The sequence below is a fragment of the Scomber scombrus genome, chromosome 17 (genome assembly GCF_963691925.1).
Source record: "Scomber scombrus chromosome 17, fScoSco1.1, whole genome shotgun sequence".
NCBI classification, from domain to species: domain Eukaryota; kingdom Metazoa; phylum Chordata; class Actinopteri; order Scombriformes; family Scombridae; genus Scomber; species Scomber scombrus.
The window spans coordinates 8,584,275-8,601,876 of NC_084986.1; the positions used below are offsets into that span (position 1 = coordinate 8,584,275).

The 17,602-nt window shown below is 40.5% G+C and overlaps 1 protein-coding gene across 1 annotated transcript in view; it reads right to left on the reverse strand.

Annotated features, from left to right (window-relative positions):
- The window catches only part of LOC133997669 (neurexin-3b), a 213,846-nt gene that overhangs the window by 60,594 nt on the left and 135,650 nt on the right, over nucleotides 1-17,602 (reverse strand). The window contains exon 12 of the mRNA XM_062437349.1: nucleotides 8,018-8,199. Within this exon, the coding sequence (XP_062293333.1) occupies nucleotides 8,018-8,199 (182 nt within the window). The remainder of the gene's footprint in view (nucleotides 1-8,017; nucleotides 8,200-17,602) is intronic.

A 17,602-nucleotide genomic window follows, 5' to 3' on the forward strand; every position in this document is an offset into this window, starting at 1 on the left:
GTACATTGTAATAATATTGCTCTGTTTGTCCATCTTGAGCAGTTATTACTTGCTGTTGCTCTCCCGTGTGGTGTGTATGTGAGTGTCAGAGGGTCTGCCATATAAACTGTTCCCCCTGAAGTGCCTTTGGTTGACATGGATGACTGACAGATGTCCCCGAAGAGCCCTTGTATCATGTTTGGAGTGTCAGTGCCAGTGTACCGTGTTGTGAGAATTTGTTGAAGGAGCCTGTGGAAATGTTTGTGTGTGTGTGTGTGTGTGCATATATTTATATATGCACATGGCGGTGGCAGAGAGTGAGAAAATAAGTGGGGGTGAGCGTGTAGGTGGGCGTGTTCGGGAGCCAGGGAGGGAAAAATAAAGACAGCGAGTGCTTGTGTTACATGTGTTTGTGTGTATCCATGCATGTGAAGTTTGAGAAAATACAAGATGCAAAAAGGTTTTCGTTGTAATGTGCATTTAAGTGTAACCGCGCATCTTTTTCTCTGTTTTCAGTCGAAGTGAAGGTGCTGCTAAAGTTATTCATTATTAATGACCACAGGCACCAAACTCTCACCAAACTCTCAACCTCCTTCCTTGATTATTCGCTGTCAACTCACAAAATGTCAATACTTAACAAGAGGAGAGTATATGTTTAAATGAACTCTCACATATATTTTTCTGTAAAATTTCATAGCAACCATGCAAGAGATATTTTTAGGGGTTTATTTTATGACCTTGCAGCATATTTTCTAAGAAAGAAATGAAATGCATGGGGTCAGATGGTTACAAGTACATTCAATGGAAAATTATTTCAAATACCATCGCAATCCACCCATACTCCCTCTAGATACTGGAAGGTCCACTTTTGCAGAGTAATGACACCAAAGAGAATTTCAAGTTTTCCTTTTAAGAATCAGGTGAAACATCCTTTGATTTTACACTTCAAGATTGGTTCACTCAGTATATGGAGTACTAATCAGTCTGTGAAAAGAAAAGATGTATACAAAGATGCATAATCTCCTTTGTGGTTCTGGGATACTTTAATAAGGTGTGAGAAAATAACCCTTATGATGTCTCAGACTACAAATATATAACACAAAGTGTGTATTAGCAACTGGGGGTGTGGTGTGGAGCTTTAAAGTGTGTGAGGAAGGGTCTTTGGACTTTGAACCATGCTAAATATCAGCACATCTTGGCCTTTGCCTTTCATTTTCATTTCATTTTCTGTAATGATTTTTTCATCTATCTCTCATAATTCCCCCAACTTCAAGAAACTGCTGGACTACATCTTTAAATGCGTGTTGTTTTCCATTTGTAAGCACTACACACAAATTGAATTACCAAATGGGCAAAATGCACAACTGGCCTGAGGCCACAGGCTCCCAGGGGCCCGAAACGTCCCAAGTTCGCATGTCAATTGGTTTTGTTAATATAATTAATTGCAAATTTGCTTTGCGAAAAAATAATATCAACTGAGGCATCCTGCATTATTAACTAGTCTTGCAGCCCAGTCTTGTTGAGGGGCACTGTGTCAGAATCTAGTTTTAAGTGTGTTATTATTTTAGTTCATTTTTTGCTTACATGGTGTATATTACTACATAAAGTCAAGTTTAATAAATTGCCACATGCTGTCTGACACACAGGCCAGGTGGAATTATTCGAGCATGAGAGTTAGAAATCTATTGATGTGATATGCTGGATCAGCACTGGTGCCAATGCTGACCTGATTAAGCAGATTGGATATCAGCCAGATGTGATTTTTTTGTCAGTGTCATGATAAAATTCAGTGTCCCTAAGCAGTGTCTCCTTGTTACCTAACATACAAATAATTCAAATAGGACTATTTAAAAGCAGATATTTTGATATAGAAGAACAAGCAGAGGTGCTACTAAAAACATTAACAATGATTACTGATATTCATGTAGCCCAGAGCTATACACATATCAAATTTGGGGGAGAAAAAAGCACTGGGATTGCATCAGTACTTTGTATCAGTTGATACACAGAGTTGAGGTAACAGAATTACTATCATGAGAGAAAAAGTTGATGGATGTATCTCGAATAGGAGCAGTGTTTGGTTGCTGGTTTATAACGAAGCTGCCGTGTGCAATCTGCTATGTGAACTGTACATAATGGGAACTTGGAGGCAAGAGGGGACACACACAAGGCAGCTAGTTTGGAGGGTAAGGGTGGGCATCAGCATCAGCAGCAACTAGCAACACTGATTAAGAGGAATAGATGCTCGCGTGAAACATTATCAGATCTAAAAAAAAAAAAAAAAAGGAACTGCAACATAATGAGCAGCATAATATTAACAAATAAGAGGTCAATGACATCCATTTATAAAAGACCAACACTAATCTGATTGTCTGTCTGATTAAAAACACAAATGCTGCTTTATGTTTATACAGCGGTTCACAGCTTCTCATGTATGCAGCAAGCATGTGAAGGTTTATCTCACACACACACAAACACACACACATGTCCACTCACCATCTGGCAGCTAGTATGCCAGTTAAGCTCAGCCTGCTGTGAAAAGTCATTATGTCAACAGTGTTACCCTCCAGGGAAGGCATTGTGCTAATAATCTGGTATTATATATTGACCTCATATGAAGTAACCTGCACTACTGCCAATAATATTCTTGTGATGTTTGTCTTTTTGCTCTTTGTTAGTTTGAATAACAGTTGCACGGAAAAATAACACAGTCTGTTGTATCACCGGGAAAATCTGAATAATAAAGCAGAGGAGATAAAAATGACTCTGCTGTTCAGGTTCAGAGAAAGACTTATTTATCAACAAAGTTACAGTAACGCTGACTGCGTGTATTGCATGCAACTAGTTGTGAAAACAGCTGCAAGGTATATTTTCCTAGCTCTTTATTTCCATTGGGGGAATCAAATGTGGGAGGTAAGGAAATACAAAGTCAAATAAGAAGCTGTAATGTTATCAGAGGCCATGAGCCATAACCGCGATAATATCTATCTTTCCCTGCCGAGGTAGAGTAACTTGATAGAGGCAATACATTCCTGGCCATATACGCGCTGATGCACACAGGTACACATCAACAATCTTATATTAGGCCTGTCAGTGGTAGAGGGAAGGAGGGAGGTAGATGGGGAAATAGACACTGTTAGAAATAAACACATACAGACAGAAAAGTAGCTGATGGATGGATGGGGAGAGACGGGAATTAGTGAAAAAATGAATGAATTATGCATCTGCGCTCCGGCATTAATAAATTAAAATATACATGCATTAGTGTGTGCATGTGACATATGTAAGGGTGGAGGAAAAAATAGATACAGCATAGACAATATAGCCTTTTACCATCCACGGCTACTCATCTCATTCCACATCTTGTGTCTGAGTGCGCCTACTTGTCTGCACTAGGGTTTTCAATTATCCAGCACTAGCCGCACCTTTTCTCCCCGAGAATTAGCATGAGGGGAAAACTCAAGTGGGTAATGGAATTCAGTGTCCCATCACTCCATTAGAATACATACTTGATTGGTTGTCAATGTGTGTTGTGCTTCTTTTTTTTTTCTTTTTTTTTGAGAGAGAGCGTGTGAAGATGCTCCTGGGTTGGAGAGCAAGTGTGCGTAAGTGTTTTACATGTGCTGGATATAACATGAAATATTTGCATTTTTCAGCAACACCTGGAAAATCTACCTATCCATCCATCTAGCCATAGAATTGTTTGATGACATGAGTTATAAACAAAAATGATTATATCTTATTCTTATGTGTAAAAAAACAATTGCAAACTGTAAAAATGTGACTGTAGGTGAGTGGAATATAAAGCTTTTTTAACGTAACTTGAAATCAAATTTAATAATCCCTCTTATGCCTTAAAATTAGACAGAACGTTTATAGTTTAAGGTTCAAACAAAAGCTCTGAAATTATATCTAAGACACATTTACACATTTATTCACACACTGACAACTGGAGTTTTCATTGTAATGACTTTGTAGAGAGTTTGGCATATTTTTAAGATACCTGTTAGAGAGAGACTTTTGCAATACTTGCAGAGTCTTTATCTTGTCAGGTGTCTAGCCGCGATTTTCTCCTTTAATTGGAAACCAAAAGACACAAAACTTGATGGAGCGTTCTCCATTTCAGCTCCGCCTGACTTCAACTTGTCACCTACAACATCTTCACAGAAGTGAGTTCATCTGGGCTCACTGGAGCCACGGTGAAGGGAGCTCCAGCTCTCTCCTTTCCCTAGCACTCTCTAGTGTTCAAGCTATATAAAAGAGAGAAGACAGGGTCTTCCTGGTGCCTGAGGGATGTACCCTGCAACTACAATCAATCCCAGACCAGAACTTTGGCCACACGTCCTCCTCCTCTGTCTGTCTTTCCTGTCTTTGCTTTGAAGGCCATTCTAAAGTTCACTTCTTAGATGGTAGACTGCAGCTTTCAAGTGCACTATTGTCTTCCTTTAATATTAAGAAAATATTTTGACAATTTTGAAACTGAAATCTGTCATCACAAGCATATTTATCTTTGTAGTAACGTTATGTCAGTGTCTTAAATGTCGTACACTTTTGTTATATTTGTGCTGTTAATTGTACTGTCTGTCTCATGTCTCTTTGTGGCAAATAAATAACGTTTTTTTCCACATCTGAAAGCTGTAAAGATGAGATTGTGAAGGATTTCTCTGTGAGTGTGTGTGTATATGATTGTGTGTGTGTGTTACATCTTGGGTAATCTTCACCTGCAGCCATGTGAAGTCCCTGGTGAGATACTATGTGAGTCACAACCAGCACATCTAGCCTACGGCTTAGAGTTTTTTGTCATGGATTTAAGCGGGCTCTCACTCACACTCAAACACACACACATGCACATACCCACACACATTACTACTAATCACTGCAATATTGTGACAAGCCCTCCTTTCGAATCATCTTTCATTAAGAAGTCACCTGTAATACAAACCTCTTTGATATTTGTTTTTCCATCAGGGTTATATCTTAACGTTGGATTCAGATGATCTTTTACTATGTGCAACATGATTCAAAACATGACATCTTATAAGGATTCTTGTGTGTTTTAGAGCCCAGAAATCAAAAGAACTTATAAATGAAACGCAGCATGACAAAATGCCATGCTCAGCTCCGCAAAATATCCAAATTGCCCCTCAGATTTCAAACCAAGCATGCAGTTGTTCTTAGCAGTTAAAATGTAAACACTACAATCAGCATTTTAATTCATGATTGCCAAACAAGCCGTAAGCTAATCACACAGAGGAGGGAGCAGATAATGAACAAAGCAAGGGAGAGGAAGACCAAGGCGGGAATCGGTGATTAGGTCTTGCCTTAAAATATGTGTTTTTCGCCGCGCTCTGGGCTCTGTGGGTTTCCAAAAAAATGCCATGTGTGCCCACTTTTCCTTTCAAGGTCAGTCAAAGACATTCATGTTCTCCTGGTGACGTTTTATTAATAAGGGACTTGAAAGAAGAGAGCAGTGATAGTTTTTATGATGGAATATGGGGAGAAGTAAAACCTCTGCATACAGCAAAAAAAAAAAAACCTTGGTAAAAGTTAGGTTCACACTTTTTGTTGACTCTACCACCTCATATTTTCAGCTGTTTAAGATATTACAGTGCGGCTGTATAGCATTTAGTGTGCTGATTCTCAAGTAGTGACCTAATAATTGCAAAGGCTAAGGTAATGGCCCTGGGCCTGATGAGACCTTTGGTTAGACATACGTATATTCTGAATCGACAGGCGTAAAGCCTTTAACCTTTTCCTCCAGATTCATTACTAAACTCAAAATGCTGACAGCAAAGACCTGCCGTCTGTCATAAGAAGTTATTATCAAATGACATTTCAGTCAAGTCTTGCCAGTCCGGATAATTTTAAAAGCATTCCTTTCACGCATAAAACTTGTAGAAGCAGCAAAGTTGTTTTAGCTGCAAATGAGAAAACATTAATATTGTGGTAACCTTCTTAGTGATCTAATATTCCCACAACTGCAGAATTCGAGACTAACAAAGTACAACATGGGGCAAATGATAATAACTAAAACATTGAAAGTGAGGTCAAGCATTGGTTTATTTTTCTCAAACTGTAATCCACTGGTTTTACAGCTAAATATTCACTCAAGGTCTAATTAATTATTTACTGTTTACCTGTGGCAAAAAGTCCAGCTTTTTTTATTTGACTATTTTTCAATAATGGTGTAATTGTGGAAAAACAGCCTAGCAATGCCATGATTTCTGCACAGTATTTTTCAGTTAAAAGGTGCAGTATGTAGAATTTAGTGGCATCTAGCAGAATGGACTTGACAGAAATGGGATATCATAGTCATAAGTATGTTTTCATTAGAGTATAATTTCATGAAAATAAGAAGTGTTGCTTTTTTGTTGCCTTAGATCTACACAAGGAGCAGGTCCACTTGCACGGAGCCCTCCATGTTTCTACAGAAACCGCCCAGAACAGGCAAACCAAACACTGGCTCTAGAGAGGGCCTTTCACATTTTTCCCAAGTTTTGTGGCCACCATAGATTCTCCTATATGCTTGGGGGTATTTAGTTGCTTGGAACCTCACTGCTAGAAGCCACTAAATCTTACACACTGGTCCTATTGAAGGCTATAATCACTGTTAATATTAAAAACAAAACCCACTTTGTTTGTACACCCTTAGCTGTCAATAGATCATTTGAAATATTAGCAGTGCAATGCAGCCACTCAATGAATGAATCAATTAATTAATTAATAAAATCTAATTCCTACACTATGTTCTGAACATGCTGCTTCTATCAGTAAACTGGCAAAATCTCCTGTGGTTTAAAAAAAATAAAATTAATAAATTCATTAGCGGCATGAGACTTGAGACTGGAGAAATGAAGATATTCGCCGCCCAATGACTCACAGCCAAATTATGAGAGATACCCTGCTTGGCTAGCTATGCTGTGATATCTAAAGAGTAGAATTAAAAATTCATTCCTTTTCCTTCCTTTAGAGGTTCTCGCAATTACTCTGTCGGTTAGAAGCACAGAGGGTGGCACTCCCCATATCCTCACTAGTTGCTGCACATCTTCATCATTTTCTCCCTACCCATGTCACCACTTCCTCTCTTACTTATACAAACACGCAAACACACACGCAGACATACACTTCATCTCTCTATACTGTGAAGGCAGCTAAGAACTGCTTGTTGTTGGCCCTCATCTTTGCGGAGCAGATGGCAGCTTTTCGGCGCCACATGGCCAGCACTCAGGAGATGAGGGGAGCTCTTTAAGAAGAAAAAGACTTTCAATCTGCTTAAGCAACTGTAGCTCCTCCTCATCATCACATCTTTTTTCGCATGGCGTCAGCAGCAACTCTCCCACCCCCATCCTTAACCACCGCCACCTGCAACACCTCTTACCACACACCTACACTGCAGTGATTTGACGCTCAGCATCTATCTAGCCAGTGTTGATGATTATGTTAATACTTAATGCTTAAGTAAACAAGTCAGACACAAGGTCGCAAAGCAAGATTATTAAGATGCTGCATGGACGCAGGGTGGACTGGCCAAGAATTCCAACTCGCAGCCTCCCGTTTTTATCATGTTTCTCCAACATGTGGGAAAAAACACTGCATATGTATGGAGAGACACATTCATTATTCATGCTGGGAGTCAGTTTAAATGTGGTGGAGAAGTAGGATTGTTCTGGAAGAGGATGGTGAGCAGAGACTCAAAGTAGGGGAGCGAGTTATGTACTTTTTTCTTTTTTTTTCTTTTATGGATCTGCACTGTTTGTATAATTCAGTTTCGGCATGATAAGCTGAATTTTGCATGACGATTACAATAAGTAAACCTTGAGGAAAGATTCAGAGGTTTTTTTTGTGGTCATTGTCTTGGCCAACTTTGCTTGTGGATGTGGACTGTTCATTATGAGTTTGATCCAGATGCTTACCCTCAAACTAATTAGATACGTGATTTTAGTAGAGTGAATGTGGTGTTATGCAAGCATGGGTATACCCAGGCTAGCTTTATGCAGTTCAATGATACTGAATTCTGAATGACAACATTAGTACTTACGATGTGGAGCATGATGTAGTCACCCAGACGAGGGGCGCTGTCGATGCGGACCAGGATGCCGTCTTTGATGGTAGTGCTAAAGCCCACTGCCAGCCGGTCCGTCCGTGTGCTCGGCCTCTCATTATTGGGCCATGTGTATGTGATCAGACCCCCCCCTTTACCGAAGATGTAGGTGGTGCCAGCTGAGGAAACACAAAGAAAAAGGGAAAAGGGAAGGAATTAGATTTGTTGTGGGAAAAATGGAGGCAGATAAATAGAGAACAAGCAGAGATGTGGTCAAATTCAATTCTGTGGTTTACAAACATACTCTAACTAGACACTGGGGAGCACGGTGTCGTCAGCAACAAGACACATTCTGACAAAAAACAATCCAAACTACTTCCATTACGGTCTAACTCTGCTGTAATTCCTTTTCAGCTACACTGCCGCCGCTACAATGTAATTGTGTCATGTTCTATTTTAGGTTTTTAATGGTATTCAGCTACCACCACCTTTTGGGTAGAAGTCAGTAGCTCCCCTGGCGCCATCTATGACCTATCCAGCTCTTAAATATAGCCCCTTCCTAGGGAATAACAGCCAGTATGGCCAGAATCGGATAAGTCTCCCAATCCTCATGTATTATATATGAGACCTGCAACCAAAGAACAAAGGCTGGCACAAGAAAGGAGAGAAGGGGGAAAAGAAAAATCGAAGAACCTTCGTCGGGTTTAATTTGACAAATGCAGTGTAGAAAAAAGGGCCTCGATACCAGTGGGGGTATAGAAGCTCATGTAGAATGAAAATTTCTGTTATTACATCAGCCACTATGCAGATTTCTGTCAGATTAGAGCCTCTGATTGGATCAAGATTGGCCGTGAGCCACAGTTTGTGTGGAGGTTGTTTGTGGATTTCCTTTTTTTTATCATCACATGGAACAGAAAAAAAAGAATAGTTTCATTATTTGGTTTGAGGGTCGGATTCAATTCCAACTTCTGAATGTTCCCTAAGGTACATCAGAATTAAAGCACTGAATCCTTGAGCCGCTTAGCCATCTCGTCCACATTTAGGCAAAGATAATCAAGAGATCAAAGGCATTAGACCTACAGCACATAGACTTGAGGATGAATCAATATGGGAGACGAAACAGACTCCTGTGGCCTAGGGATAACAGAAAGCATTGGCCCACCTGACAGGCTGACAGAGGATTGCTAATGAAGTCTCTGAGTTCTTGCTTTAATGTATCAATTCAATTTTTTGGCTTCCATCATCCCCCTGGATCTCTTTCTTCCACATCACCTCTCCCCCTCTGTCCCCCCCTCTGTCGTTTCACTCTTTTCCATTCACTTCCTCTCCAAGTCACCTGAACATCTGTTTGGCCTTGTGATGGGTGCCCAGCTGTCTCACTGTTTCCCCTATGAAGCGGCCAACAATCTGCTATGTGGTCCATAATACCCTGGAGACTGCATGAACATATGGATGAGAGAGAGTAAGAAAGGGGGAGAGACTCCATCGACCAGATGAGTGTCTCTATTTGCCTCCAGGCACACAAACAGGTCTGCATTTTACACACCTCAGGTGTCAGCAATGCAAACCACCAACTAAGGTTGTCTATGCGACATGAAAAATGTCTTAACAAGTGAAGCATCACGAGCCTCAAACAATTGTTTCAGTGCCTGTAACTAATAACCATACATGGCTGGTTTAACACAGATGCCCCCCTTAGAGGTTTAGTTTTTTTCCCTAAAGAGAAACAATAAAGTCTTTTTCATGCTCTCGATGACATTGCAACAATTGAGGCTGATGTTTGCATCATGTATCACCTGCCTCAAATAGCACATTTCCTCTATTGGCGCAACATCTGGCTGAAAACAAGGCCCTGATGCCACTAAGACAGCAAATAGCAGCCTGGAGCTAGGTTGCACCGGATCTGGCCCCACTGTCTCATTGCCTCAAAGTTTCTTCTTGCCAAAAGAGTTCAGGCAGACTTAGGATTAGTTTCCCCGGCAAACGAGCAAACTTCGCCTATCTCATCTAACACACACTCTTTTTTCTGGAGGGGATGACGATGATGAGCAGCAAAGATACAAGCACCCCGGGGAGCCAATTATCACATTGAGGAGATTTGCTTAGTGTTTCAAGAAGACAATGTTCGGCATGAAACACACACACAGCCAGCCACACAGACTGACGCACAAACACACACACACACACACACATGCATAGGCGGGCTGATGGAGGCACAAATGCACATTCTGATGCTCAAGTATAAAAGTGTGCAAACACGTGTGTATGCACACAAACACGATGCCTTCTCACATACAATCACACAAGTGGGTGATTATCTACACAAGTACAGTGTGCAAACCGAGATTGCTGACATGTAGCACATTTCCCTCAACACCTGCTGGGCCCAGACTGCACCGGCTGTATTGGAAGTCCACTGTATATCAATTTATGCATTCATTGTATGCAAAACTACCAAGAGGGGCTACATATCTCATACTTGTCTGAAAGTATAGCAGCTAGGCTAAACTCTCAAGGTCAAGAGTGTCATTTGAATAATTTCTCCACAGAGCAAAAGGGCTTTTCCAGGCGACAGGGCTTTTCCACTCAAGTGTGGATGTGAGGAGCACCAGTATAATTGAATTGCAATGATTTTGTGAGGAGACTAATTAGATGGAAGTCAGGGTAAGCAATGGCATATTTTAGCATTTCCTGCATATTTTAGCACAAACTCTGAGTTTCTTCAACTAACACCTCCTTAGGCATTAACCTGGCCCCAAAATTATTAACAACAGTCTTCTCAAGGTTTTTTTTTTTTTTTTTTACCCAGTATTAATACCTATAGGTACACTGAAAGCAAAATGCAAAAATAAAAATGAAAAAATCTACATGTACCTACACGTATTGCAGTGTGTACTCTACATTAGCACAAAGATCTCATATTAGTATCTCATTAAAATTGCACAAGTGCAACAACAAAGAACATAAATTGTCTGGAAAATGTGTTGGTTAATTAATGAGAGAACCCTTAAAAGAAAAGTTGTCTATGCAGCTGGGCATGCCAAAGTGATGTGGTTGTACACCTTTCTTGCTTTGATTTGCTTGGTAAGAGTGTAACAATGACTTTGATATAACACCTACAGTAGGAACACAATAAAGCAATAAGGTAAAAGCAGTCCGCCTTGTTCTCTTAATAGTTTGCTGTTTTGTAACCACTTGTTGGTTTCCCTTCTGTGCTCTCTTGTAATAACTGCACACTTTTTTACCTGCTTGTGGTGTTATTGTTAGCATTCGTTAAGAGTTGAACGCTGACATCTAATTGTCAGAGTTACTTACAAGGTTTAAAAACATTAGCCCACTAAACTGCAGAAATGGTGCGTTCAACATACATACCACCATCTCACAGCTGTGAAGCCCTGGTGAAAAGCCAACTGCAGGGAAAATATCATCAAAGGAATCAAATCTACAAACAGATTACTGCACAAGATGTTATTTTGGTGGATCAGAGGGGACTTTCATCTCCATCTTTGAATAATGCAATCTTGCCATGGCCAGTGGGTATTGGAGGGAGGCCATTTGAAATCTAATTGTAGCATAGGGGTGCTCCATTGATTTAAAAGTGAAGGGATGGGAGATAGGAACCACTCTGGAAAAAATTATGACTAACATGAATCTATCTAATCTGTGTTAGCTTGCATGTGTATTCTCTGATGGTAAACTACGGTAATATTATCTCAAATGAGCCTTACACTGCATATCTATGGTGAGGTTTTTGATTTGAAATAATTGCCTTTGGACAAATGCATTTCTCTCCAGCATTGTGATTCATTGCATCTGCACTGTGCCTCCGTTTAGAGACAAGCTGTAGATGAGAGACTCGGTCAAAGCCTTGGCCTCTATTTCGAAGAGGTCCCCCGAGGCGTGGTAGAGCAGACAGAAGGTCAGGACACCTGTCTGCAGAACAGAACCATGTCCTGTCCTTCAGGCCCCCATGTGACACTACCCAACTAGAGAAAAGACAAAAAAAAAATAGGAGGCCACAGTGTTTTCACACAGAGACTGAAATGATGGAAGGACACCAGTTTCAATCCACTCGACCTGCAGGAATACCAGATGTGTGTATGGACAGCCGCAAAGGAAAAGGTGGCATTCTTTACCATATGGCACACAGCTGCAGTAGGTAAATGCTCTAAACTCTAACTGTCTGTGTATGTATGCATGTACATACACATGCATACAATCATCTGCATAGACGTGAGTCTGAACTTAGACACACACCCCTATACGCAAGCGCACACACATTTCCCCTCCTTTCTCCGTGGTGTGTGTGTGTGTGTTGTTTATGTGCTTTTATGTCTTTCCCCTTGTTATCTCTTGGGCTTTCTGCAGCGCTGGCACCCTAGGGGATGGAAAAAGAAGACAAACACGGTTTGATGTGGTCGAATTTTACTGCCATCGGAGAATGAGAAAAAGAAAAAGGAGCCTTAAAAAAAATCCTGAAAGTGAGATGCAAAATGTAATTGCCTCCTCAATCAAGTTCAAAAGAACTCTATCATCACAATGCTTTTCCCTGTCGTGCTTCATACATGGGGAATTATTAGGCTTGCTGTCCTTCACACAACTACAATAAAGAATCATTGACAGAGGAATCGAATTGTGAGATACTGAGCTGTGTAATCACCGGGATTTATCTCCATTTTACAACCTCTTATCATTTCATAATTCATGTTTCCAACTGTTGCCTCTCCCCTCTGGGATAGAGTGAGGGACGACTCTGATGATTGAATGCTCTCTCTCTCTCTCTCTCCATCTTCCTCATTCTCTCTCTATCCTCAATCAGGTGCCAGAGGCAAGATTACCTCGAATGGCTAAAACACAATGGATGTCTATGTATGTGCATGTGTGCTGTTTGGATTTTGATGGCATATTTACACAAAATGTACAATGTGTGTGCACGTGTATACGTTTCATCACACACTGTGTCCACGTGTCCCTTCTCTCATCACCCAAACTGAACAAAATACAGAATATGATTGATGAAGGGCAGTGTGTTGTAAAGAGTGGCAATGTAAAGAAAACAGCCGGCCTTGAATGATTTACTCTGTCTGTTTCCCTGTTATAATAACCTGTAGCATTACCAAACTATATGGATTTACGCACCAAAAAACAGGGGTAATAGAAGTGGATGAAAAATGGAAAGGAGGGAGACACCGGACAGAATGATCCGAGTGAAAAGTGGAAGTTTTCTGCAGCAAGCCAAAGCCGCAATATGATTTATGTGCAGACAACACACTCGAAAATACATACAGAATTGGATTAAGACATTTTTTTTATGCTTACCAAGATATTCCCTAGCAAGATTGCTTTTAAAAATAGTTTTACCCTAATTAAACTTTATAAGTATTCAATTATTTTCTGTTGGGTATCGAAGGGAACTTTTGTGTGTAAATGCAAAGGAAACGTAAAGAGATATGGAAAGTCTGCAGAAAAACAGCACTAAGATAAAAAACACCACAGTCTGTGATTACGGCTTAGAAAGTTATTTCCCAGTCTAAACAGTGCGTACAGAGGATTGTATGGATTACTCTGCAATGTATAACATTTTGTCAGAGTCATATTCTAACTATATGAGCCAGAGCTCACTACCAAATGCAACAAAGCAAGGCAGAGGCTCAGGCAGCTTCCACTGCTGCTGCTTGGGCTGCAAAGCAGCTCCAGTAGCCAGGATGATGAAGTCTGAGCCTCTGGGCAGCAGCACCACTCGCTAGGATTGAGCAGTCAAATACTACAGTGGTAGTATTTGTGCTACAGTTGCCCGCCAATGCCAAGAGAAGCCAAGCCTCTCTGCTGCAGTGAGATTTAGTGTTGACAATGATGCTGGAGTCGGCTGTTGGTGCCAGTGCACAGGGAGTGTAGGTGTGTGACAGGAAACAGTTGATGTCAAGAGTAACAAGGGGGCATGTTGTACTAGTGTAACCTACTGTACTGTATGTTGAGTAATGTGATGTTTAAATACACTCAGCATTGCAGCTAAACTAGGCTAAAATCAAAGCTAACATCTTTAATCCCACTTAATAACTTAAGATCTTGAGCTGTGCAAGAAAACATTGAGACTTTGAAACAAGAACAAATAGAAAAATAATTAATTAATTTACTTATTTTCTAATGTTATGCTATTATGTCTACTTTACAACAAAGGTAATGTGTGATAAGACATACTTGTCAGAGATACTTCATTTGAGCATGACAAGCTGTACATTCAGTAGTACTTCACTGTATCTAAACTGAAACAAACAGTCTCAAACATGATGCAGAATGGACCACAGTATTGGTTTGCTGTACACATGGTGGTATTGATTATAAGATGTCAGCATTATGTGGATTTAAGATGCCTTTATATGTAGATTGCCACCGTATATCGCTACTTCTGACACACTCCTAAAAGTTTTAATTCTAGTCAAATGTCATTTAGAGTCATCTTTCATCTTCAGGCGGCTATTTTTTCCCCCGATATCTATGAGTTGTGCAAAACTTCACTAGCTCTGTTGCATCTCTTTCTGGGGCCAATCCTAGCTACTAACATAATGACCTCGCCAACTTGTGAATTATCATTGTACTTCTTACACAACAGTTAATTCTTTCCAGTAGCTTGGAATGACAATTTTTATTATTTTATTATTCAAATGGTTCGCTCTCAAAAACACTTGAGGTGCAATTACTTCCAACAACACAACACGCAGTGAGATGGCTCAATCAAAAAGTTCTCATCTTTTTCGTCACCCTTCATTGACGGGGGACATACTCGACATATTTCCGTGATGAACAGCTTGATTTGCCATCTGTATCACGTTGCTGAGGAAAACGTGGGTAGACGTGGAGAGGGAGAGGAGGGAAGAGTGGAGAAAGAGTCTCCATGTGTTTTTTGGTAGTTTTTTTGCAGGAGGAGAGAGGAAAGACATGAAGAAAAGAGAAACACAGATAGAAAGTCAAGTGGTGTGGATGTGCAATCCAGTCTCACATCAAAATGTGTAATATGTTTTGTGCTGCGGACCAACGTAGCTACTACACATTTTGGTGTGAAACTGGGTTGAGATGTGAGCCTGAAATGGTCCAAGTCGCCCCCCCTCCCCTTCCCCCAGGCAACAGGAAGAGGCTTTGTAACATTGGTTTCTTACTCACAGGCATGTCAAATCATCCTCCCAGATCGCTACAGAAGAACAGGAACATCAACTCACAGACACCCATTAACGAAGCAGTCATGTATCCTCACTTCAGCTTCATGTAACACCGCAGAGGCGCAAATGTGAGTACACACAGAAGAGAAAATCCCACTCCCCACAACCCCCCCACCACAGACACAGACTTGAACAGCAGAAGGTGAGCCATAAACAACTCCCCCCTCATTACTGCGATACTTGGATAGCCGGTCTCACCCTCCCGCCCTCTTCTCTCCTCCTCTCCCCCTCTCTCTGTCTCCCCTCCTGCTGCATTACTGACACTCCTCTCTGTTGTAGCGGCAAGCGGACAGAGAGGAAGGGCTTTAAATGATTTTTTTCTCGGTTCTCTGGAGATGTCAGTTCCTATTCTCTCTGGTTGGAAAAGGAAGAGGATGAGGAAGAGGGAAGGGGGTCTGAAGAGGATTTCAGAGACTGGGGGTGGGTGGTAGAGGGGGGAAAACAGGAGAAAGGGGGGAAAGGGATGCAGCTGAGATCCATGCAGCACTCTAGGCTACAAAGAAGACCTGTCTGCTGACTTTAATGTTGCATGCTGCCACCAGAAGAATTTTCAGAAAGAGGAGAGAGACATTGCAGAGATGAAAGGAAATAAGTTACTAGATAGAAGAGAACGATGCTTGGTAAAAGAAGAGACAGACAGGCAAAGATGGGCAGCAAAGGTGGAGCAAAGTCATCTTGAGGTTGCGTAAACACACAAAGATTGAAAATAAACAGCTGGCACACTTGCACAGTAAAGCTGTGAAAACCTGACTCTATTGGACTCCTTTCTATGGCGAAAATTAGCATTCTGTCAGCTCCAGTGTTGATGTTCACACTGCTCTCAGCGAAATAAGGACATGAATGTCTCCTTCCCATCATTCATAATGCATGACACACAATGTGTGTGAGGCATATCACTTCAGAGGCAGGCCACACCAAACCCTGCTGAGGATTAGGTGAAGAAGATCTCCTAAAGAAATAGGGATTCCAAGATGGCTCCGAGTGGAAGCATCATTTATAATTGAATCTTCCCTGGAGGATAGAGCAGCCTGTCTGCCTTTGCCAAGGCTTCATGGAGAGCCCAGAACTCCTCTCTCTCTCTCACTCACTCTCTTTCTCCCAGTCTGTGTCTGTCTCTGTCTCTCCTCCTTCTCTCTGCAATAACTGAAAGGCCCTCATACACAAATACAACAGAGCAACCTCAGCCACTGATCTTATCCCAAGGCTTTATGACTCAAATCCCAGTTGGACACATTTATTCATTCTGAACTTTTACAAACTTGTCTTTTTTGATTCAAGAAGAGGGAAAAAGTTACCTTTTTTTTTTTTTTTTTTTTTTTTTACAAACGCTGCATTTTAAAACTTGCGGTGTGTTTGCAGCACCTGGCTATAACGATAATTAGGACCGGGGCATGATGTCAACAAATGTAGAATTAGTGTCAACTGCAAATTCAGAAGGAACATTAAAAGCTTTAATCATCCAATCAAAGTTGAAATTTTTAGTATAATTTATTTAATCATCTGTAAAACAAAACATTGTGTTCAGCTATTCATGCAAAAGAGTATAATTTCATGAATGAGATCATTCATTGAAGTCAGAATTAAAAAAACACCATTTCCATTAAAAGGATACTAAACACCCAGTGTACCAAACATACCAAGAAGATCTGTTCTTTTATCGGAACTGATAAGGTCAATTAGAGACACAGTGGGTGAAATTAACTTCCTTGTGAAAGTGGCTTTCAGACATTTGTGGTTGCCTGCCTTTTTATTTTGGGAGAATTCAAAGCAACTTCTTACAGGCTGGTCAATGAGCTATAAGCAAACATAATAAGAATTTTGTCTTCTTTTGTTAATGATTAAGCAACGTTCAGATTTAGAATAACAAGGGGTTATAGCACTAGAAAGCTTTATTTTTAACTTATTATGTGAGTTTTGTAATAATTGCACTTAATTTGCTTTGAAAATATTTTCTTGAATACTACACTGTTTTTATTTATCTTTACTGTGGTACTTTTTACTGTTTATGCAGCTTTTGCTGTGATAACATGGAATTTTCTTTGTTTAGGATGAAACATCAAATAAAGGCTGACCATTTGTCTGTCTTGTGTACATCAGATGATAAAAATGCTGCATTCTTGTTGTGTACCTTGTATAAGCTTTCATTTGCGTGTTCTATAGGATGATGAAGTCCCTGTGTCGAAACGTGTTGACTGAATAAAGAGCAGACTTTCCCAGTGAGACAGATAGTGTTGCAGAGTTATTTTTCACATGGTGTCAACAAACCACAGTGGCAAATGGATTTTGCCAGTTCGGTTTGTTTGCCTCATGTTGGTTGTGTACTGAATGTAATGAGTCAGGATGGATGGAGTCTCTAACAAACCAGCTG